General features: G+C 40.8%; 1 protein-coding gene across 1 annotated transcript in view; it reads left to right on the forward strand.

Annotated features, from left to right (window-relative positions):
• The window catches only part of KCNH5 (potassium voltage-gated channel subfamily H member 5), a 147,891-nt gene that overhangs the window by 87,301 nt on the left and 34,918 nt on the right, over window positions 1-25,672 (forward strand). Inside the window, exons 8-9 of the mRNA XM_041476314.1 lie at window positions 11,019-11,218; window positions 22,398-22,650. Of these exons, the coding sequence (XP_041332248.1) occupies window positions 11,019-11,218; window positions 22,398-22,650 (453 nt within the window). The remainder of the gene's footprint in view (window positions 1-11,018; window positions 11,219-22,397; window positions 22,651-25,672) is intronic.

Genomic DNA, 25,672 nt, shown 5'->3' on the forward strand with positions numbered 1-25,672 from the left:
GGGTCAAATCTTGATATTTTTATTCTGTCAAATCTCGTGTTTATTTTCACTGGATTTTCAGAGTTGGCTTAGTCACTCTTGGGTAACATCCAAGAACAACTTTGTCCTGCTCTGGGAAATAGTCAGTCCTGCTTGTAGTAGAAAGATGATAAAATCTTCCCAATTATTGTGACCTAAGCTGTGATACTGGCATAAACCTAAGAAAATTTTAAATCAATTAAATTTTGCAGACTTTTATTTTTAACTCATAGTTGTATCTGAATGCAGCTTAGGAGACAACTTAGCTTAGGACAAGCATAGGAGAAAACTCCTTTGTGCTGCAGGTCTGCTGAATCCTGAAATCAGGGTTTCTGGTTTGATCCAGCAATTCCACCACAGAAGTGATTGTGAAAAGGATTGATGAAATTCAGTGTCAGTGCACACAAATGAGTAGGTAGCTATACCTACACAGTAATGTTTTCTAAATTAGCAGTTCCCACTGAGGGATGACACCTGACTCTTGCTGCTGAGAGTTCCTTGAAAATATCGGTGCAATATTCAGTACCAGTCGACAAAAGGCAAATAGCATTCCTGGGCAGGCAATTGAAATTAATGTTGTTGTACCACACTGCACTGCTCTGCAGCAAGATGCTGTAAGATTAAAAAGGGTGTCTAAAAGGTCTAAAAGGAATGAGGCATGGCATGAGGACTGGAAACAAAGAGTGGGCGATGGTTTAAAAAATCAAGAGTGGTGTGAAGGAGATGGAGAGAAGCAATTACTCACTTTCTAGAAAGGGTGGCTGAGGGTGGTCAGTGTAAAGGCTGGGGCAGCCAGGCTTGCAGAATAGCACAAAAAATTAATGTTTTGGTGAGGAAAAAAACCCAGAAATGGATTTATGGAGTGGTATTAGATATTCTGGGTGGAGATGTTCGGAGTGAGTGCAGTCCCTGGGCTCTCTGGGTTTGTGGAAACCTGAAAGGAGTGGCCCAGGACAGGAGTGCACTGTGCCCCCTCTTTCTTGAGCTCTTCTCATAACTATCTGGAGGAGGCTGCAGTCAGGGGATGGTTTTGGCTGGGTGAGCAGTTGGTGTGGTGCTGCTTGTCACATTTATCACTGTACACATCTCTGTGTTCCCATCCCTGGCATCTTCCAGGCACTGTCTGGAGCTTTACAGCAAGAACTCTGTGGTCCCACAGAGCAACTTCACTGCAGCATCCCAGAGCAGAGTAAGTGCATTTTAGTGAAATAGGACATTTAAAAGGGCCATATGAAACAGTCACCAAAAAAGTCAAAGGAAAGTGATAAAATACACTCAATTATTCTCCTCAGACACTCTCCAGACACCAGTGTAATTTCATTGACTTTAGTGAAATTAGTGTTAATGCAGGAATGGAAATGCAGCAAATCTAATTCCAGCATCTTCTTCCTGGAATAGTGAGTAAGAAAACAGAGGTAATCAGGTAGAAACAAGTGCTGATCAGAAGGAGTTGGACAGGGAGGAGAGGAGCTCCAGGAGCTGCTGCCAGGAAATAAAGATACTTTTCCAGTCTCACATAGTCATGGAGAGTTCAGCAATACGTGCACTGAGGCCGAAATAAAAAACCAGGCTTTTTTTTTTTTTTTTTTGTCTTAGTTTGACTGTATATACAATCTTTTGTTGTTCTTTTGAATATTCTCAAACCCCTTCTGCCAGGACAACATTGATGGCTAGCTAGTTCTGTGCAAACATTTACCTTTGGCCAGGACTTAGTGCAGTGTGCTAGCAGTGTTTCCAGGAATGTTTTTTATTTTTGGTATTATGGAGAAGGGAATGCTGCAGAGCTGTAGGACTGGTGGAGAAAAGTGGAGGTAATGTGAGTAATACAGTACTTGGACAGCTTGTTTCACCTGAAAACAGATCTTTTTACAGCCTTTGGAGTGCTGATGTCCAATTCTACATATAAATTTATACATAAATAAATCAATAATTAATATATATATTACTGTCTGGCTTTGTGATCCTCTGATGAACAATGCAAAAACATTTTTGGGGTGTTGCCTGCCATTTTGCCCTTCACAAGGGTGCTTTGTGTCACTTTGCAAAGGTGAGCACAGAGAGTCTTCGTAGGACCACAGGTGTTCTCTGAAGTGCTGTAAAAACTCCCCAAATATACTGGAATTCAAATCAACATCGTTTTGGGAATGAAACCTTTTCCTTAAGCACATTCACCTTGCCCAAAGAGCCTTCTCCCCTGGTAAGAAGTGGTTTTGGGCAGCTCTGAGTGACTGCCAAGCCACAGACCTGCGACAAACGCGGTCCCACCGGCGTGTCAGGCAGAGGGGTGGATGTGCTTTGGGCACACAAAGGGTTAATTGATAGCGCTGAGTGCCAAACTGAGAGGCCAGCTCCTTTCCTCCTCCCAGAGGGATGCAGCACAGAGCAGGACACGTGATTTCATGGGGTATAAAAGTGGGGAACGTGCTTGTTTTCACAGTTGGGTTTCACTTGGCTGTTGGCTGTTCTGTGAGACAGCCACAGAGGAAGCTCTGAAGAAGCTGTCAGGCTTGGTGACAGCTCAGCATCTGTCACAGCTGAATCAATACCGCCATGGAGGACAGGTTCCCAGAGTGAATAATCAAAGCAGAGCTAATTCACCTTGAAAGTCTGAAAACGTTGGTGTGAAATTTTTTCGACGAAACCAGCATTATTCCAGCGAAAGAGGAGAGGTGCTGAGGCCCAGCCCTGAGCTCTGCCCAAGTGTGGGAGTGGGGAGCAGGCTTCACACCAGTCATGTGCACAAATGTACTGATAAAATGGAAATCTGGTGCTAATAAATTGGGCAAAAAGGAGTTTGGATTGGCCCTTATTGCTAGCAGTGTGCTAGGAACTCATGGCTTGGTTTTTTGGAAAGTACTCCACTGCAATATAAACTGAGGGTATGTGTGAAGATAATGAATGTTCCACTTTTTTTTAGGCTGTTAAGACTTTTTTTTTGCATCAAAATGTGATTTTCTTCCATTGTTCAGGTTTCTAGTATTTAAAATGAAGAGACTAGAGGAAAAATGTTTTGCTGTGGATTGTTTTAGTTCTATAAGACCTGGAGGTGAATTGTTTCAACTTTTTTGTGAAACTTTTTTTTTTTCAATTGGTTTTAGTGCAAACATGTCAGGGAAGAGAAATTTCATCAGAGCTAATCTGTCAGCATCAGATGAAAAACACTGGATACAAAAGTTTGCTAAGCTCTGTCTAGAAGTGCTGAATTTGCTGGATAGAGAATTAGAGTGAAAGTGCTTCTGTAGATGACTTAGATGAGTAAGAAATATTATTCTTGAGTTCAGTGAAGCAGTTTTGTGGTCATTTTATGAAGCAGAATTACTCTGAAAATAACAGGATGGAAACATCATCTCCAAATTTGAGGCTTTTAATATTAAGTGTTAAGTACTTTACTTTGTTCCTAAAAATACCCTATAATTATTTACAAAAATCCATCTTCACACAGAGTTCAGGCCAAGTTCTACTGAATAGAAGCAATATTGTTCTCTGTCTCTGTCTCATTAATATTTTCAGACAGATACTGTATAAATACTCACTGTTATGGTAACAGGTGTGTTTACCACACCTCTCAGGGCTGTACATGGCCTGTATTTTATAGCTGGAATAATTCCTTTAATTGTCCCAAGTCTATTCTTGTTATTTGTGCTAAGATAAAACCGAACATTTAAGTAAATGAATAAGCAAAATTGGATTTGAAAGAACTAGAAAGAACGATCAAATTAGAAGACTCAAAGGAAAATTTGCAGCTGCAGAAATTCTGAGCCCACTGATGTTGTATGTTCATTCACTTTTGGACTGTGTATGTGTGTATGTACATATATATATATATATATATATATGTATATATATATATATATATATATGTATATTTAGGAGTATCTAAACCACACCAGCACACAGATTTATACAGCACAAACTTCTGCACATAAAGAAAGAACCCAGGAGCAGAGAGCTAGAAGCATCTTTTCATGCAGTGTCGTACTTTGAAGGTGTGTTTACAAACTTTCCATTATATTTTAACAAGACAGGCAATTTAGGAGGTGTTCTCAGTGTGAGAGTGATGTTCTGGCATCCTGCCTCCAGCAACATTGCTATCCTGAGTTCATTTTAATGTGACAAGAACTTGGTGTCCCACTAAAAAAAAATCCTTTAAAAGTATTAAAGGGGGAAAAAAAAAATCAACAAGAGAAAAAAGCCTCGCGGCTCAAATCCAGCAAGGAGCTGTGAAGTCATTTCACACAGGGATACTGACAGCTGCCAACTTTGCTCAGGAAACATTTTTTCTTTGAGATGATCCCTTTGGTTCCTGTGCTATAGTTCAGTAGTGCTGGAGACCCTTTGTGTCCTGTGCTTGTTTTTGGTGACAGTTTTGACACACTGAGGCACAGAGAGGAAGGCTCAGGATGGTTTTAATCCCTGGGTCTTAGTTCTGGACAGTAACAAGAGTAAGGACAGCACTCTGGGAATTTTTTTTAAGGAGAATGGAAATAGAAAGATTTATGTGATAGGTGGATGATTGTCTAACACACACAATTCAACTTTTTCTGAAATACTGGAGAGATTTGCACGGAAATGAGGCAATGTTGGAGATAATATTCAAAATGGAGAAGATGATAAATAAGGATGGAGCAAAGTGTGCTAGAGGTACAGAAGTTGCTGGAATTCATGGTGAACCTAATTCTCATAAACTTTGGTTAACTTCTGCTTTTCTACTTTCCTTCTGCACCCACTGTAATTACTTTAGGGAAGTGATTGTGTTTTAATTACCATTTACCTTTGCACAGGACTTTGTGCAGTGTGTGAAATGCTAGACATGCCATTTGGCAAGGAGGTGATGGCTTTTTGAAGAAACAGGAATAATGAAGCATTATTATAAGAAATGGTTTCCCTCTTTTCACTATTTAATTCTTATCTGTGTTTGTGTCATACTGTTCTGCTGAATGATAAGTTAAATATTCCTGCCCCAACTGTCACCATCAAAAGCTGTGACCCGTTAAACCCAACTTACACAGCATATGAAATGTGTAAAAGAAGCCCTAATCAGCCTTTTACTTCAGAACTCTTAGAGAAAAAGATTCTAGAATTAAGGCCTTTTCACTGCAAAATAAGGATTTTTCCAGCAAAGTGATGCCTTTACCATTCAATTAACAAGGGGTGCTGCTGTTTGCCCTGCTGCCTGTTGTGGTGTAATTGCCACCATTTTTCAGGCTCTGCCTTCCCATATGTTGCTTAACACCCTTGACTAATGTGATGAGGAAGAAACAGACCCTGGCAGTCCGAAGACCTGTAAAGCTTTCAGATGGAAAGAAATGCAGGAAATTCAATCCAAATACCAACAGGAACCCCATGAGCCTGTGCAGGGCTCTCTTTCTGATGGCTGGCACGGCTTCTCAGTCAAGGAACAAAGTAATCTGATAACCTGAGGTGGCTGTGGAAGGGGATGTTGGGCAGGGAATGTGTGTGCAAACTGATTTGAAGCTGCTTAGCCTCAGACCTGGGAGCCCTTGGCCCCTCATCCTCAGGGGGTTGAAATGAGGAATTTTCTTGTCTCTGCTGCTGAATAACCTTAGCCAACTCCAGCTCTTGTCCATCACTGCCACAGGACTGGAAGCCAAACTCACTGATTGTTGTGGACAGTGGTGGCTTTAATTTAAGACTGTGTTTTGCCATACCATTTCAGCCAGTCTTGGCTTGCAGCTCTGTGCAAAAGTGCAGGTGGTCAGGTCATCACATCTGCATGGAGGCGAGGCACTGGAGCTTTAAAGTTCCATTAGCTGAGTGTGCTCATGGAAAAAAAAACAAAAAGCTCCCAGGTTCACCACTTAAAAATTAGTGACTGACCATACAAGTGCAGTTGAAAGCCTTAATTTTAATAACAATTTATGCATAAGGAATGCCAAATGCCCAACTGCCTCCAAAGCAGCTGTCCCTCCCTTCTGTGCAGTGTCCCCTGCAAGGGGAAGAACAGTGGGAGCTCCTACACTTCACTACTGATAGTAATCTAATTTCCATAATCATTTAGTTCTTGTCAAGCAAATATCAATGTTAACAGGGATTTTACAGGCTTATCTTTATTATCACTACCCTTTTAATTTGGGATTTGCACTACTGTAGTATCAGGAAGGTTTAAAAAAAGGCTGGATGTGGCACTTGATGACAGAGTTGGACTCAGTGATCTTTATGGTCTCTTCCAACCTAGTGATTCTGTGAATTCTGTGAAGCTGCTGGGCCAGCAAAGCAGGGCTGGAAGTCAGCTGGACCCAGGGAGGAGCTGTGCACCTTGTGTGGCTGCAGAGTGGGATGTAGGAATGCCACCCAATGCAGGACACACAGCTGGGAGTGCAAGGCCAGGCTGCTGGTGGAATCAGATTGGAGCCTGCAGTCGTGGTGGGCTTTTGACCAGACACAATTATCTGCAACTCAACCCTGATTTCAGAAGTCATATGGTTTTGGTGAGGAATTCAGAGCTGAATTTCATGGCTGAATCCAGACCTTTGCCCATTAGCTTCTCCTCTGCAAAGTGGGAGGATAAATACATTGGATGATGTGTTGTGGGGTAATACAGTGATCTGGCTGCAGGGGTAATTGGAAGAAAGCTTTTTGTTTTTAATGCTTTGAATGGTTTTGGAAGAAAAATGTAAAAGTTAGTGTGCTCTGGTGTTGGCATCTCCCTCTAAGTGGGGAAAAACAGTGATTAAACACTGAGGTCAAACATTGCTGGCATGGAGGAGAGGATTTTAACAGCAAAATATTTAGTGGGGCCAAGGGTTCAGAATCAGGGTTGGCCTTTTGAAGAGCTGCAAAACCACGGAGCTGTGTTGGTGCTTTCACTGGCACAGCTGGCAGACAGAGTGTGCCTGAGGGGGAGAGGTGGGAGGCTGGGGCTGGCATCAAAGAAGTGCTATAAAACAGTGATGGGGGAGGGGGCTTAGCAGGATTATTTTCTCCCAAGTAGTAACTTGGTTGAAATGTGTTGGTGGATTTGAGGAAAGCTATTTCTGTTAAGAAAGTGGCAGCTTTTTGCTGCAGCAGCATCTCAGCAAGGCTGTTTGAGATGCAGGAGATGGCTACTGCCTGGTGTTGCACCAAACAGAGCCTGCAAACATTTTGCAGTCTGAGCAGATGTATTAAGGTGAGGTGGAAAGAAATAGCAGAAAACTGCTCAGCTACTAAAAACATAAATCAGATATTTGGGTACTGGGTTTCTCTCAGTTGATATTTAGTAAGTGGTAGTGGTTTGACCCTGTCTGGATGCCAGACACCCACCTTGTTCCTGTCACATATTCTCACCCTTCTCTTCTCTGGCTGCAGTTACATCTGCACAATACCTTTTTTTTTTTCCCTTTATTATTCTTAAATATGATACCACAGAGGTGTTGCCATCATTTCTAATTGGCCCAGCAATGGCCAGTGGCACATCTGTCCTGGAGCTGCCTGGCATTGGCTCTGCTGGATGTGGAGGAAGCTTCCAGCAGCTTCTCACAGAAGCCACCCCTGTGTACACAGAAGCCACCCTCTCAGTACCAAAATTAGCCAGTGCAAACCCAGTGCAATAAATGTACATTGGAGTTGTTATGAATCTCTCCTGAATGATAGAACTTTAATAATACTTGCCTAAAAATCTTGCAGGAAGAGCTAACTTGAAAATTAAGTTGAAGAAGAAGTCGCAGCTAGTCTCAACATGCAGAAATGAAAGTCTATATTCTTCCAGGATCATGGCCTCATAGAATTGTTTAAGTTGGAAAAGACCTCTATGGTCATTGAGTCCAATTATTAACCCAGCACTGCCCAGCCCACCACTAAATCAAGTCCCCAAGTGCCACATGTGCGTGTCACTTAAATCCCTTCAGAGATGGTGACTCCACCACTGCCCTGGGCAGCCTGTTCCACTGCTGGACACTCCTTCAGTGAAGAAAGTTTTCCTAATTTCCAATCTAACTCTCCCTTGGCACAACTTGAGGCCATTTCCACTTGTCCTGTTGATTGATACTTGGGAAGAAGAGGCTGGTACCCCCTCACTAATCTTCTTTACAATTGCAGTTTAGAGGAACATTGTATATGCTTGGATTAATAATACTCCAAGATGTAAGGAAAATCAGATCTCGCAATTAAGCCTTCATTTCCTTAAGGCAGATGTTCCTATCTGGATGTATTTAGCATACAGTCAGGATAATAAGAGATCTGAAATGCTTTGGGATTATTTAGGTAACTCTGAGTCATTTTTTTTTTCCAGAAAGTTCCTTATTTTTAAATAGGCTAAAACATTTATGTAACACCACTGCTAAATCATTCAGAAATGTTTTATAGAAGTACAAATGTAGTAACATTTCATATGTAAAAATATATAGTACTTCGGTTCTTGTATGTAATTTCGGGGAGATTTTCCACACTTAAAAGTAAAAATGGAAACTACAATTACAGTTGAACCACTTACCTTCAGGACTGAGAAAAAATATTTCTGCATCATTACACCAAATTTATCTCTATAAAATTTAGTGAAGACTGTTCCAGATTTACACACGTAGAACAACTGAGTTAATGAGCATTGCATGACTGTAGGAACATAACAGGAAATGTTTGGAGAAATTCAAGTCATTAAAGAGAAGGTGAATAAATGCATTTTGACCTAAGCAGTCTTTTCATGAAATTGGGTAATTTCACCTTCAACCTCATCTCTCCTGTTTTTTGTAAACGGAGAGACTAAACTAAAACTATTGAGTTTTAAGTGTATGAATAACCAGAGATTTCTTTAGAGGTTGTTTAAATACTTTTACTGTAATGACAGGCACAGCATTTTATTTTCTTTCAGAACCTTTTGCACATGTTTTTTACTGCCAATTCCACCTGCCAAAAATAATTAAAATACAGCAAAAGTGAAATGCCCTTGGTAGTGCTTATCTGCCTTTGTTTTTTTTTATAGGTGAGGGGTAAGACTCACACTTGTCACTTCAATATTTGCTCATTAAATAGAGATTCTCTGACAAATCTTCACTTGCTAATTATGGACAGCGTGGGTTATTGATGGAGAGCCTTAACCCTTTGAAAGTCACAGCAGCATTAGATGCTTATGAACATCTCCAAACCTCTGTTGCATACCAAGGCCTGCAAAACAATAAAACCATCTTTTTATAAATGACTTCCTTTTCTAGTTGTCATGTGGAGAACAGGGATGGGGAGAGGACTTACAGAGTGAGGTAAATTATGAAAAATCTTCTCTCCCCCCAAAACCTGCAAACCACCCTCAGCAGGGTGGGGGAGCACCACGAGTGAGGAGAGCCTTTGAGACACAGCTCCAAAGCTGTGAACATCTAAGTAGGTTCCCTTTAACTCTTTGCCAAAGATTCCCTATGCAGTAACCTGTGAGAGAAGTGGAGTATGTGGATGAACTCAATCAACCATTTTTACCGTTTCCAAAGGGAAAGGAAGGCTTTGGTTTCCAACAGAGAAACAGTGCTGAGTTTGTGCAGTCTCCACAGTTTGTCTGTGCAGCCTGGTGGATTCTGGCTTAGTGAGATATTGCTGGGTGGCGTTTTCAGGGATTTTTTGTGCTTGATTCAATGTTTTATTCTACCCATAATTTCTTGAAGAAACTTTTTTTTTTAAGTACAGCTTTTCCAGGTCACTATATTATGAGACACAGAATTAGAATTTCTTCTCTGGCTTTATATTTTTCTACAAATCCTCTGTGCCAAGAGAAGGTAATAGGTGCCAGTTGCTTCAGACAAGGTGTTTTCACCATGGCATTCTTAGCTGTTTCCAGCCTGGCAGGTGACAGAGTTGCATCTCTTTGTGCCAGTCTTGCAGGGCACATTTTCAATCAGCCTGTGTGCTCTGGGTAGGTCTGCATGGCCAGAAGGGTTGTAGGCATTAGATTTGCAGATGCAGTCTAGCTGTAGTTAGAGGTTGTAGGAATTCTACTTCTGCAGAAGAACAGCATTTTGGGGGCAATTGGGGCTTCTCTATACATCTATAATGATTTGCAGTAGCATCTAACATCAGGGATATTGTGCCCCCACATACCTGATGAGATGAGTGCATGATAAATCAGCAACTGTTCAAAAGGATGAGGGATGTTGCACTTAAGAGAAGTGATATTTCATCAGGTTTGTCCTGCTGCTAAAGTCCAAAAGAGCAGAGGAAGCTAAAGAAATAAAAAAGTCATGTGGCATTCATCCATATAAACTTTTCTATCATCCATATGCTTGTACTCTTTAAGTGTTGATATATGTCTGAATGGATACGAGGTATAGAAAAATCTTTCTGTATCTTGCAGATATGACACAGCAATCAGAAAAGCAAGGAGAAAACCTGCCCTTGCAACATCACACAGACTGTTATTCTGCTCTGTTTTCTTAAACAGAAATCTTGTGTTCATTTGTGCTACACATTGTGTGATTTTGATTGGTTTGAATCCTGTATTTGTGATGAACTTCAGCATCTGATTTCTACCTGGATACATAAATATCACAGTGTGAAATAGAAGTACAGTTCTTCTATTAGAAAGGTTTTAGGAGAACACCATGTCTCTTTAAAAATGCCACCTCTCACGTAAGGGTGATGTACAATAGTAAATTGGTTTGAAACAGAGTGAGATTTCTGGAATGAGGTAGAAATGGGTTGTGTAGAGGGAAGACATTAAGCACTGAGCAATGGAAGGCATTTTTTCCTTTCACAGTGGCTTATTTCTTACCATTTGTAAGGCTGCAGTTGTTTTGTTTTTTTCTTTAAAGCAATATGGAAATGCATAGTTGAATTCTGCTATAAAGTATGTCTGAGCAAAGATTATTAAAAATGACAGGCACGTTTCTGTGTATTTGATAATGTCAAAAACAGAAGTAGTGCAGCACATTGGTATTATATGATACCAGAATATTTCTCTTTTCTGAAAAGTATGTTATATCTAATGTTAGAGTGTAAAACATAAAATTCTCTGACGTCATTCTTGAATTATGATTAGCATTTACTAGAGCATACATATTTATTTTCAATTTTTTTTTTTCCAGCTCTTCTTTATGCAACTATTTTTGGAAACGTCACCACCATTTTCCAGCAAATGTATGCCAACACCAACCGGTACCATGAGATGCTGAACAATGTGAGGGATTTCCTAAAATTATATCAAGTCCCAAAAGGCCTTAGTGAAAGAGTCATGGATTACATTGTCTCAACCTGGTCCATGTCTAAAGGAATTGACACAGAAAAGGTATGAGTACCTGAGGTAACAGTTTAGATAGCAAGAGTTTGTGTCCACTGTGTGCTTTCTAAGAAAGTGGACTGTATAGCAGTTTATAACTTATTAACAAATTCTTAACTGCATGCTATGCCTTTATTATGTTTGTGTGTGGAAAAAAAACACTGATTGTTTTAAAAATGGATTGTTTTGCTGCTTTGAATGTATGCCTTTATTTTTCATTGTTGTAAATGTTTTCTGCTTTCCAGTCTTAGTTTGTCTAAATACTAAAAAATTTTAATGTACGTAACTATTGAAATCAATGGGAAATTGGTCTTCAAATTAGCCCAAGAACATAGTTTGGTGCCTAAACTACATCTGTATTATCCTGAGAAGTATTGGCATCTGTGCATTGCAATTAAATGAGTTTGATTGGCTTGGACCTTTTGCTGATGCCCAGGACATCGGCGTATCCATCAGCATAATTAGTGTAAGATTTAATGGCAGTGGAGATTGATCTCCCTGAGCTCAAATCTCTGGACTGGTCCTTCAGCCCTTTGGTAGGGAGGGACAGAGAATGTGATACCACTGGCATCCATGCCAGGGTGGAAGTCCTGCAGGACTTTAGCCCTCAGAAGGAACTGGTGATTTAGGTTTCTTCAAAAGCTGGATTAGGAAGAAGATCATCTTTGGAGAGTGATTCATCATGTGCCAGGACTGACCTCATGGCTTGTCCTCAGGAACTCTTTCTGCAGTGAGCCTGTCCAGTCTTGGATATTTCAGAGAGTTGAAGTCAGATGAGGGAAGGGTTCCAGCTGCAATGCCTTGAACATAAGGCAAGATAAAACAGTTTTAGGTTCAGATTTTTGTTCAGTGAGGATCAGTGATGCTCCTGTGGGCCTGGTACACATCAACTTAAATCATGCATTCAAGCTCCAGTATCCACGATTTCCCTCCGAAGAACTTAAAGGCCAAGGGTCCAAAGGAGTTAAGGAAGAGTCATGACAGATGACTCTTGAAATGTGCTTGCAGAGCTTTAAAGTTCTTTCTTAGTTGAATCTCTGGTGCAATATGGGAGGGTGATGCAGATTGTTCAGGTGTGCCAGGATGAAGTCTCTGCACAGAAAAATTCAGTCTTACATCATGCTGATGCAACACCAGTTCTCTGATTTATCACCTGCTGTGAAATTCAGTTCATCACCACAAATACAACTGCTTTAAGTAGCAAAAATCTTTATTTCTTTGACTCTTGTGCTTCAGCAGGCCACATTCTTTAATATGTTAACTTCTTGTACACTAATACCCTAACTTCCTAATCCTGATTCACAAGTGTTAAAAGTGAGCTTTTCTATTCTAAACTCCTGTAAATGCATTCAGTCCTATTGTATAAACTTCAAACTCCATGAAAATTCAACTGCCATTTGCATTTATCTCCTTGTTATTAAGCTAGAGTCCTGTGTTACTCCACTACAGTTTCATTAGATTTTAATGATGCTTTGCAGTTAATTAGGAGAACCTATGCTTTAATTACTGAAATTTCCTACCATAGTTTCCGCATGTCCGGTTTTATAGATGATAAAAACGCAGTTAGAGCCCTAATCCCTGACTCACGGCAAGCATTGTTCTCTGGTCTGTAAGATGGAGTGGCTGCTTAGCCAGATAATTAATTTACCTGTAAAATCTGTGACTTAGGTTTTTAACAATTTTCCCTTGGTGAAGACTTGCCTAAACGTAGGCCTGGATGCAAACCCAGTTTAAAACAGTGGAAGGATTTCAGGAACCTCTGCATCTGGACATCAGTAGTTTCAGCTATTCGAGCTCCCCAGAAAAGCCCATGGTACAGAAGAACAGAGACAAGAGAAATGTAAGAACTTGAGCACCGTGTTGGATATTTTGGTATTTTGTGTCCCTTACAGCCTGCAGGTCTGCAAAAGCAGCAGCTCCAGTGGCCTGCAGTGCCTGCCCAGGGCAGCCCAGGGGCTGTGCGAGGGCAAGGACAAGGCAGTTTGCTTTCTGCTGCAAAAACCTCGCCTTTAGCAAAAGCTTGGGAGGCTGTGTTGCAGCCAGTCTTACATTTATCTCCACTCAGGAAGGTGTTATGATTTACTTCACCCAAACAAATGAGAAACCGTTGTAAATTCCAGCTGGAAAATCATAGAAACGGTGATACAGTCCTAGAGATCGGTCGTCTAGGGTGGGTGGTTTCTCTTGCCTCAGGTCTTTCATTGACCTTCAAGCCTTGATGTAAGACCCTCTGTACTTAAATTGCATCCATCAGCACCAAACCTAGAGCAGCCAGAGGATGGGAGCAGAGGGACCCCGAGGTACCCAGTGTCACATCAGATTTGTTTTTGAGTCCGGACAGTGCTCCAGCTTGGAAGAGGGGATTCTTCTTCCAGGTCTTGGATTGCTTCTCTGCATTGCTTCTTCTGATATCCTGGATCTGACCTTAGAGGTTTCTGCCAGTTTCATTTTCAAAGTTCCAGTAATGACATTCTGAGCAGTCTGTTGTGAGGATAGAGTTGCATCACATGGTTTCCTATTTTCCTTACTTTTTATGAACTTTTCATTAAGCTTCTTATTATCCTGCAAAACACACATGTGCTCATGACACAGGATAATTACTGAGGAATTTCAGCTTTTCATTTTCCATTAGACAGATCAGAAAATTTCTATCATCCAAGGATGTTTTTCAACGTAATATACTCTATTACATCCTAAATTGTTCCACATATGTCTTCATGGTCACACTGGAGTGTGTTTTGGGACATCATTTGCCCCAAATTTGTAATACATTCCATTCGGACACTCAGCATGTTGCAATGACTGTGTTTTGAAACCCAAATTTAAAGAACAAGAAGAAAGAATGAGTTTTTATATGAGTGTTGCAGTAGGTTTCTATGTTGTTGAACAATCCCAGCATTGACGCAGCAAGAGTTAACACGTGTTGCTTTGATAACTAAAGATTCTAAATTAATGTGCTTGAAATCAAAATATAAGTTAAAAGCTTGACTGAAATTACTACCACTTCACATCTGTTGATTTGTTGCCTCAAATATTTATCCCTGAATAGCACATTCGTTGTATAGTCCCAAAGAAGATTTTGGCCAAAAGTGATGAGTCCTTGCGTGAGAACTGAAGGCAAAGTGGAAGTTAGAGTGGGGGAGGTTAAGCAAAGAGCAAGTCCTTGCTGCCTGTGTAGCAGGGAGTCCTGAAAAGAATTTAAAACCTCAGTGTGTTTTCCTTGTATGTGGAAGAGGATTTGGTCTCCTCCACTGAGGTGGAGCTGCTTTAAGCTCAGAATTTTGGCTTCCCTGATCTCCTTGGGAATAACTCACCTTCAGATCCTGCCTTCAGACCACATTGCTTCAGCCTGTTCCTGCGTGCTCACAACAAGGAATTAACAATGACACTAAAAGCATTAGCATATTTATTATTATTACCTAAGAGGAAGCAAGTGGCCTCTGATCCATAATCTTAAATCACTTAAACATGAGAGCCCTCCTCTGACAGCTGGCATGAGATATGTAATACATGGACACATCTCCTGGTGTGACTGTGGCTCAAACAAGATGGGATTTTTTTTTATTATTATTATTTTTTTTTTCTATGTTTAGTGATGCAGATTTTGGGGTTACTCATGTAATAATGAGCAGGGTTAAAAACATGACAGAACTGAAAAGCTTTTATATATTAAGCAGTATCTCTCATCCACCAGAACCTGGGTTTGTTTTGTGAGAGATAAAAGAGGCAGTGCTTTCTGTGTATGTGACCATTTTTAAGTAGATTAAAAAAATCTTTGCAGCAATAATTTGGTATATGAAACACAATTTCTTTGAATTCAAATATTATAGTTTTTTATGAAAATATCCAGGCAGCAAATGAGAAATTTATAGATACTAGCTCTTCTGTAAGAAATAGGTCATTATCCAGGAAAGTAGAACAGCTGTTAACTAATATGCAGATGTCTCAAGGTCTTATCTAATGATAATACTCTGAAATGTCTGTATAACCCAAAGATTTTCTCATCTTGACCTTTGTGCTGTTGTATGGCTTACCATTTGCTCAGAAAGCAATTAAATAAATGTCTGTCATGTTTTAACAGTAGTTTCCTTCAGAAAAGCCATAGGTTGAATGAGAAAAAAGTGATCTTATTTAGTTTCAACCTGAACATCAATGGCAATTGGGATAATGAAAGCCAATTCCACATTGCACTGACTGAAATGGAAATCACAGGAACATAACACAGTATTAGAATTATTCACTGCTAAGCTTTCATAAAGGAGATGGGTTCATGTTAAATAGACACAGGTTGTAACTTCATTAAACATGAATCTACATGAGGACAGTGCAGCTTATTCATGTTTGCTGTTAATAAGAGCTTCAAGAGCTGTAGAAATAATTAGTAATACCCTGAGACAAGTAGAGGAATCAGGCTGCCATTCCTGCCATGTCCCATCACACTGAGGTGCCCATAAGTGCTGGCTGGATTTCCTTGTGGATGATCAGGAGTAGAAGGCTGCCAAACTTCATGGCCAAAGAGAATTTCCACAACATTAGCTGTGACAGCTGCACACAGTTCCCTGCTGGGAAGGGCAGGTAAAAATCATTTGGACAAGCATTTTTGTTTTGGTGTGGAGGCTGTGGAGGTTGTTGGTTGTTCCTTGCAGATCGGGATGAGGTGAACAAGGAGTCGTGCCTCACTTCCCAGAGCTGAGCTAGGAACAGGTACAGCTGGAATCCACAGATCTCTGGAGAGTGGGAGGCAGAAGAGATGCTCAAGATCTCACTGTCCTTCCCACGGGTCCGTGAGCAGGGCCTGTGCACTGGTAGAGCTTTCTGTTTCCCCTTTATGGATTGTTTGCCTCCTGGATGCACTCTGCAGACCAGGAAAGAGTATTCACAGTTATCTCTGCCTCTTGGATGTGATATCTTGGGATTAATACAGAATAAGTGGTGAACTTGTCATGCTTGAGGAGATGCCAGGGCTATGGAGTTGCTCATGAGCTTAATTCCCAAGGGAGTAAGTCCCTGAGTGGATGGGCCAGGCAATTTCCTGGGCACTGCCACCAAAGGGATGGAGCAGACAAAGGGGTTCTCAGTTCCTGACCACATCTCAGGGAAGGTCTATCCACATCTGTTTTCATCCTTCATTTCCCTGAGTGTCTTTACACAAAATGAAGCCACCTCCAGAAGAAGCACAAAATGAAATAGTGCACTGAACAATTCCATTCTTCCAAGGGTGACCTTAAGTGCCAGAAACTGTTGTGACTTGAGAAATTCTCTGATGTATGACACATTCTTTCTGATGTTTTTTTTTTTCCTTGATTTATCTTAAAAGCTGGTTTTTAAGGCTAGATTTCCCAGTAGTGTGCTATCCCTTGCCCCATTAGAAGACTGTGCAATAATTTTGCTTGCTGTAGTTATGACAACAAAATTGAAAACTATAAAACCCTTAAGTATGCAACCTTTAGGCAACTTGGGATCTACTACTTGGGGTCATCCATGGATGTTATTAGTGTGCCACTTTTCAGTGCATTAGACAGACCAGTAGCCCCTATGCTGGTGAACCACTTGATTCCTTAAAAGACATGTTGCCTTTCATCTTGCCTTATTTTTCAAACCCTTAGCCAGATTCTGTCTGTGTTGACAAAACTGAATTTAATGGGCTCCACAGCCAATATCTAGGAAGTTTTTAAATGTCTCTAACCACTTAATTAGTTAAAAAAACAAGTTAATTTTGTTACGATACCACTAAATCTATCAATTTGAATCACTGGTTCAGCTCATATATTATTAATAAGAAAACAAGGCAAACTCAACTTAGATGTGATTTTCAGATCTCAATTTCAGAGCATTTAAATCCAAGTGACCCTGGATCTTAGTGCAATTAAAACAGAGCACAGCATTGCTGCTGACATCCAGTTCTTAGTGCCAAGATACTCAGTGATGTGCTAAAGACTATCCTAATGCATGCAGGGTTAATTACTGCTCGGCTCCACACATCATCTCTGAGATCCTTACAAAATTACCTGATTATTACAGAAAAATGCTGTGATTTGCCAATCAGCTGTTTTCTTACCTTTGTCTCTTTGGCCTCCATCCAGTGCCGAATGTAACATTTTGGCCAGGCCTGAAATAGAATTCCATACTCATATGAGCCAAATCTTTCTAAAAATCTGAGTAACTTGGTCAGATGCCTAGTGAGTATTGTGGGTTTTTTGCAAAGAGCTGACCTTGATTCTGACTGCTGAATATGTCTGAAAACCCAGAGTGGCCTTTCTCCACAAAATAAAAAGACCTATCTGTGGCCTCAAATGGGTTTGAGGTTGGAGAAGTTTATTTACTTTATTTTCAAAGCTGGCATTTTTAGTATCTCTGATATTTGTTACAGTTATTAATTCAGGAAACAGTCCTAGTTATTGAACCATGGAGTGTCAAAGCTCTTGGCTTGGTTATCAATTGATATATTCCCAGCCTACAACCCCCAAAATGTGGGAATACCGTGGGATGAAAGAGGATTGATAGCTAATGTTCATTATTCATTGGCCTCTGCCCTTTTGGTTGACAAGTCTTAGCAGATTCTGTAACACCTGCTAAGCCATCCTATAGTGTTTTCCAGCTGGGGAATATTTTTTAACAAATACTTAAACCTGTAAACCCATCTTAAAAGTTATTGTTTGGACGTGCTCTTAATCTGTGCAGTTTTTGTTTTGATTCATTTGCTTTTGTTTGAATTTTTTTATAATCCCTGCTCCCCGTAGAGCTCTTTGAACTGTTCAGGAAGCTTATCTTGAGCTGCCTGCAACATGCTGAGGAAATGGATGAGAGAGTTAAAAAATCAGATGGAACCTCCTGGGGAGTTTAATTCCCCACCCCTACAGATCTCGCGCTGAAAACACTGTGAGACCTTTTGTGCTAATTCCCTGTGAGTCTTCCAGAGCTGGTTCCTGCCTTTCCCAATCTCTAGCAGCAAGCACCAGCCATTCTCTCCCTGTCAGCATTTTCCATATGAGATGATCTAGAGGTGATGGTGCTGTTGAGTCCTTGCTTTGGGGTCTGTATCAGCTGGGTGCCAGCTGGTGATGGCAGAGCTCAGCAATTGTCTTACACTGACTTTCAGGAGATTCAGTTCCCTGTGCAAAGAGGGAAAGTGATAAATACTATTCTGTGCTTTCCTTTCTCCTCCCTCAGCTTTGTAGTGGCTCAGGTCTTTGTGGGTACCTGTGTGCTGTTCAGGGAGCCTTGCTTCTTTCCTGGTGAAATCAGAGTCACTACAGCCAGCAAAGATTCTCCTCTGGGTAGAATTCAGCTTTCTCCTCTGATTTTGCACTGATATGTAGCAGGTTCTGTTCTTTCATGCTGCCTGGACACGTAGGGGAGAGCTGGCTGCAAAGGATGTGGCTTCAAGATTAATAAATAAGATTTCCTATGTAGCAAATTCTGTAGCAGCACAAGCGCCCGTCCCCTCCAAGTGCTCCAAACCCCTCAGTTAGCACCTGAATACCCTGCCTGCCTTACAAACTGCATGTTTCACTGCAAAAGGACATGGAATCTCCAAGGAAATTTCCTCTTAAGGAATTTACCTTGGTGGTTTTTTTTTGCTGTGCTGTTGGAAGAACACACGGGGCAGAACCAATGTCCCAGCTGAGCTTTGGTTCTGTAACCAGGATGTGTTGGAGGCATTTCCCTCACAGTAAAAAGACTGACTGAGCACTGCAGAATGTCCTCTCCCTTAACCTGATTTATTTTATTTGCACCCACATGTGTGCATTTGTACACAATACGGACTCAGGGACAGCCATGGTGCTACTAGCTTCTATTTCTTTGGCTGCATGCTGCCTTAAAAATGCTGAGATCTCAATGAGAGCAATTCGCAATAAGAATGTCCAAACTCTTGTATTGTCAGTAAGGGGTCATTTTCGTGAATATTCATCTGAATTTGAAGTGCTCATTTGAAGAGCATGCAGTAAACACGTAGCTGAATGTTGCAATTGTCTGTATTTGCTCTCTTTTCCCCCTACATGTATCTACATTTATCTATAGCAGTCTTGCCAAATCTTCTAGTATTAAATATTTGTTTTACTTGTCATCTGTTTCATTCTCAGTCCTCAATGCCTATGTAGCAGGCAAGAAAAATCAAATTAAGCATATTTGTTCCTGGCTAACCCTTAGATCATTACTCATTCACTGCTGATGTTGTTGGTAACTGATATCTCCATATATCTCTGTACAGTGATTTGTTGTTAGAAAAATCACTTTATCATGACATCAGAAAATTCCTCAATTATGCTTTCTAAGAGTGGCTTTTTTCTGTGCAATAGATTTTTTTCCTGTCTCTTCATATTAGAGTGTGTAATGATAGATATGCTGCTTGTGTCTATAAAAAGAGTAATTCTTTGATTGTTCACTTTTAATCCTTTGTATTTAAGTCTGTATTTGTGAAGAAATGGTATACTGCTTTGCATTCAAGTGGTTTTTATTCTTGAGGGACAGAATTATTTTACAGTCCAAACAAACAAAGGGTCTTGCAACATCTCAGAACCTTACAGGAACAACCTCTGCATCAGTTTAACCAATTTTTTCTGCAGTTTGGAAGCTCAAAAGCTGAAGTTTGGTAATCAGTCATGTATGAACACAGACATTTTTCTTAAGAGTAATGTTTGAGAATTCCTAGCTTGTGGCCTTGTTAAGTCAAAAGCACTTACATTTCTGAAAGTATTAAAGGGACATAAAAAACTTATTACCATGATTCAGGCCCAAGAGTAGATAAAAATGTTCAAAATCATCAATCATGGCAGAAAAGAAAGCAGAATTTTTCATTAAGTTACTATTGAGATGAAGAAAGATGGCATGTTTCTGTTTTATTGTAATAAAGACAAACTTTCTGCTTGATCCACAAGTAAGGCCGAGGTGAAACAATCACTCTCAAAAGTAATCTTTTTTTTTTTTTTTTTTGAATTGAACTTTTAACTGAGAAACTAAGGCATGCCCATATTTCTACTGGTAAATGCAATGACTCAGGTAAATAGACTTTTGTAAAATTGACATTTACCCCTACTAAATTATGGAAATGTGATACAGAATATGGTCTACAGTGACTCAGACAAGATACTATTACTAATGCAAATGATGGCTTATAGAGAATATGCCCTGTCAAATGTGTTTATTACTATTTTTTATGATAAAATGTACTTATGCAGGAGATTTTAATGTGTTCTGTACAACATTTTGTTAGAGGAAAATACCATTAACTCAAATTGACTTACTCTGTGTTAACTAAAATAAAAACTAATGATCTGGTAGCTCTGGGAAGTTGGTTGTAAGTGAGAAAACCTCATGCAGGGGGAAGTTTCCAAAGACAGCCTATGCTTCATAGTGTTAGGCAAAAAAAAAATCTTCTATCTCTCTTGTTTTTTCAAAATAGAGAGGTGACCTGGTCACATTCTACGAACACCTGCATGTGGAAGAGATTTATGAGTATTGCAGGTCTTTTATCTCAACAAGATCATAGATTCTCTGGCTGTTGGCTGAAAATAAAAAAAAAAAAAAGAGTTCAGAAACAATTCATGTTTTGAAAGAGGGAGTAGCTGTCCATTGGAACAAATACCCTGTAGCATTTGCAAACTTCCAGGCTATAATTTTACCAGGTATTCTGGGATTGATGGGAATATTTGGAGTGGAAGAGGTTAGTGCAGATGGGTACAGTAGCTCCTTCTCACCACACACTGTCATAATACAGAGAATGGGAGAATAACTTCTGTTTCACCTTTCTGCATCCATTATGTCTTTGATCCCAAAGGCACTTTGATCTATCTGAATAAGAAAAGGACTAATTATTATTATTAAAATAGAAGTTATTTATTCTTTTCACATCCTGTGCTTTAGGAGCTTTAGTAATGCTTTGCAGTAATTTGTTTTATACCTCTCCTGCATTAAACAGAAATTAAAATCTTGGCTTGAGTTCATTAACAAGACCATTTGCCTCAAAGCTTAGTCAGGGTTACCAGAGTCTCCCTCTGCTATTATTCCATGAGAGTCAACTCATTAACCCAGTGTCCCTGTCTCCTGCACTATCTGCAGAGCAAGCTGCCAGATTAATTCCATACGATGGGAAATTAATCAGTACTATTGATCTGCAGTCTTCTTGATATGAGGCTTCCAGGGTGCTCTTAGTCTCATGCACTTTTCTATCGTTTATCCTAGAAAAACATTAAGAGGCTTTATATCTTTCTTAGTGCAATTAGCTACTGTGCATTTTGGGGCTATGAGAATGTTAGTGTGTTTAGGAGGGTGTGCAGATATTAAGCAGAGAGTTTACAAACCCAGCAAGACCCACAGGTTTTCACTTTCTTTCTTGAGATGTATTTGTGTTACTGTTTCAATAGGGAAAGCTATTTAAGGTAAGAAACTAGTTGAAGGTCTTATTTAATTGATCTACCATGAAGATGTCTTCATAGTGGACATTTCTTCACTCATCTTTACTTTATATTTCATGAGGTTTCAATATACTTCCTTTTTCCTCCAATCTCTTTAGATTTTGTAGTCTAGTAGGCCCTCCTGAGCAGGTAATTCCTTGTATATATCACTGAAACTGAGTCCTGAGTGTGTTTGGACACGTGTTGGTAAGTGATCACTACATCAAGACCTCTGAAGTTGGATTTTCTGAGTATGAACAAAATGTGGTGATTTTCTAGTGTGGACGGTCTGTCTTTGCGTGTCCTCGAGCGCCTTCAGCTCTGTGTGTCTGTTCTGTGCTCCTGCAAGGATTAAGCATAGCAGCAGGCAGAGAGTCTGGGCACCAGGTCTGGAGGGACATCCACAGACAGGACAGAGCATCTCCACCTCTGGAAATGAGTGTGAGATTCTGGAAGTGAGTGTGAGAGCTGTGAGGAGTGAGCAGTGTAACAGAACAGTCCTGTCTTCCACATCACCCTTTCAGATGAAAGCAGTAGATGGGTGGGAAAAGACTACCCCAAATCAGGATAAAATTCCCACCACAAGCTGTATGAAATGACTGGATGGATGGATGGATGATGGATGGATGGATGGATGGATGATGGATGGATGATGGATGGATGGATGGATGGATGGATGGGTTTCAAGATCCCCCAGGCACATCTTCAGACCCACCCATCCGGTTATTTCAAACAGCAGTGGCCTTGGTCTGGCATGCCCAGCTGATTATTTTTCCATCTTCTCTTTCATCCAGGTGCTGTCGATCTGCCCAAAGGACATGAGAGCAGACATCTGCGTGCACCTGAACCGGAAGGTTTTCAACGAGCACCCTGCCTTCCGGCTGGCCAGCGACGGCTGCCTGCGAGCCCTGGCCGTGGAGTTCCAGACCATCCATTGTGCCCCGGGGGACCTCATCTACCACGCTGGGGAAAGCGTTGATGCTCTCTGCTTTGTGGTCTCAGGATCCTTGGAAGTCATCCAGGACGACGAGGTGGTGGCTATTTTAGGTACTGCGATCTCTGCTGGAATGCTTGTGGTCTGTGTGTGTTTTCTTTTTGCTGAGTTTTAATATTAGCCAGTCTTACCTAACATCAGCTGGGACTACAGGAAGCTAGCAGTTGTCATAAGATGGAGATGCTGTGCCTCCAGAGATCCTTCTCTAGAGCAAATCCTTCATGTTTTGTGCCATTGGGAGTGCTCTTTCTGCCCAGTATGGCTCACTGGTCACAGCTACAGTGTCTCTGAGCAGAAGAGAATGGCATCTGTGTGCTTGACCTGTTTTAAACAGAGGAAATGCACATTGTTTATCTTAGTCCCTCAGGAGGATTTCCACATTAACCTTCACACTGGGATTTTAATTTTTCTGTGTTCTAGCCCAGAATAACACCTGCAAACAGTCTCTGCAAGGAAGCAGAATTTTTGCTTGTAGAGAGCTGGCTTTACAGAAAATAAAGAGTCTGATCTGACTTTGCAAAGGGATGGGGTTACACCATGTATCAAACCACAGTCATGAGGAATCTGAACAATGGGGGAATTTAGGTGAATCACCCTGTCACTCCACTGTGCTGTCTGGTTTTGGGAAAGAGCCCAGTGCAGACCCTCATTAGCTTGTATGGGATTGGGAAGGGTGTGCCATGTGGTGGGACTGAGTGGTCAGCACCGGTGTGGAGGCAGGAATCCTCCCCAGAGGCAGAACTATGTGGAGGAAAAACTGGTGGCTCTGCAGAAAAAACTACGCAGAGCCTGTCTGACCTGTTTCAAATAGACCCATTTATTGTAGAACTCATATCCTATTGAATATTTGCCTTCTCTTCAGGTGGAGCTGTCACTCCTTGAGGGCAAATCCAGTGGGTTCCTGGTCCTAGGGCAGCTGTCAGACCCCACTGAAGCTCTGTGCTGCTTCTTCCCTAACAGGGTGGCTCCAGAGGGCTCCTGACGTGTTTCTCTAAAAACGTGTGTGTGCCTGGGACTGGGATTTAGCACAGTGTGGATGGGGCTGCATGGGAACAGCTCCCCCAGGACATCACTTGGATTCTCTCAGCTGGAGTAGGAGCTCAGGAAAACTCACATCCATGCTCTTTGGAAATACCTGTTGCATCTTTCTGTATTCTAGCGTACATTAAGATTTTAAAAAAGAGATTTCGTGTAAGAATGAATCTGTTTCCATATTCAGATGTGAAGTCATTACAATGAGAGCTCCTAAATCAACAATTTCCATAGGAAATTATTCCTTGTATTCCAGCTCACTGGACCATTTCATTTTTAAAATTAATCTCAGTGATGATATCTTATATTTGCTTACAGTTATTTAAAAAACAAAAGGCTTAAGAGGAAGTAGCAGTATCTAAACAAATCAATGGTTTTTAGAATGAGAACAATAAGTATGTAATTTACTGAACTAAGAGCTATCACTCTTGGATTACATGCAAAACTTGATTACATTTATTAATGAATATTGTGTGTTTGGAATGACATGACAGTAAGAACTTTTTGTTTCTACCTTTTAGATGTATTAAATCTAGTATCTATGTTAATCCCCCTGTGACCAGAGAGAATTTTAACCATATCTGGTTAAGTGAATTACCTTTAATTACCAAAAGTACCTTCAATTCTTCAATGACTCAGAGCTGTGTTCATCATGTACTACAGGGATTGGCAGAACGTGTAAATGTAACTTAAAGCAAGATAAACTGCTTCCTCTAGTCCTAGAACACACTGAAGAGTTTTTTCATGCTCTGACATATTATTTAGCAGAATAGTGAACTGAGTAATTGTGGGATATTTTGTCCTAAAAATTCACTTGTGGAAGAAAATCTCTCCCAGATGTAGTTGCAAAGGCATTTTTAGTGACAGCTGCAGCACCTGAAACAGCAACTGCAGATCAGACAGTGAAAAACATAATTTTTATTGATCTGTTCTGCATTGAGAAGTTCAAGCACAAGGAGCATGAATCTGCCTAAGGGGGAGACCAGGTTTAAAAAAACTGACTAATGGGAAAACCTCAGTACCTGCTTTGAATGCTGCAAGCATCTGCTGCCACACTGGTTTCCCCAGGGAAAGTCCACTTGCAGGATTGTGCTGCCAGTCTGTCCATCTTCTCCACCACTCAGCAGTGACCTAGAGTACAGGAAATGCAATAAGTATCCTTTGGAAACTTGTCCTTATTAATTTCCTCTATGAGAGCAGGAATGAACAGGACATTCTGTCTGCAGCCTCTGCTCCTTGTAGAGGAAATAATAGTGCAGTGTGGTTTAATACAGTAGTGTGTGATTTGCCTCGCTTAGGGAAAGAGAGAGGGAGAAGGGGTGTTTTGTTTTTTGATGTATTTTTAAATGTGGAATATCCAATAGAAGTGAGTCAGGTAGGGACATTAAAACAGGTTGAGAACCATCATGTCCCGTCTCTGACATTCGTGCTTCCGTCCAAAGTGCAGGGCTTTGTCCTCTCTCAGGTCCTGCATGAATCACTCCATGGATTTTGCTGCTTTTTCCCTTTGTCCATCTTCCCTTGCCTCCAGCCAGGGTGAGTGGGCACATCCAGCCTCCCTGCCTGCAGAAACGGTGTCCTCAGGAGACTTGGAATCCTGTCCAGGTGCTTTTCTTTATTTCCACCTTCATGGAACAACCATCCTTTCTTTCAACAGCTTTTTTCCCGCCCCAACAGTGCTTTGGTGTTCCCTGTGCTTGAAATCAGGTGGAGCCTGGTGACTGACAGGGCAACTTGCAGCACCGTGACATTTTGTTCCCCCCCAGTTTGATTTTGTTCTCATTTGTGGATAATTAAACGCCCAGCGCTGCAGTAATCAGCATTACAGAAACACTCACAGTAAGAGAATGACTCCAACTGTAGACCTGCAGTTTTTAGGCCTCATTAAAGGAGATATCCAGGTGCCCCATTATGTTCCCCTCATTAGTTCCCTCCCCTTCTCGAGGGCAGTGTCCCACCTCTTGCAGGGAGCACTCCATGTGCAGAGCTGGGGTGCTGCTACACTGGGGAAAAGGAGACACAGACATTTAAACATAATTCGTC

This window comes from Pyrgilauda ruficollis, unplaced genomic scaffold, assembly GCF_017590135.1.
Source record: "Pyrgilauda ruficollis isolate IOZ18807 unplaced genomic scaffold, ASM1759013v1 scaffold38, whole genome shotgun sequence".
In the NCBI taxonomy this organism is placed as follows: domain Eukaryota; kingdom Metazoa; phylum Chordata; class Aves; order Passeriformes; family Passeridae; genus Pyrgilauda; species Pyrgilauda ruficollis.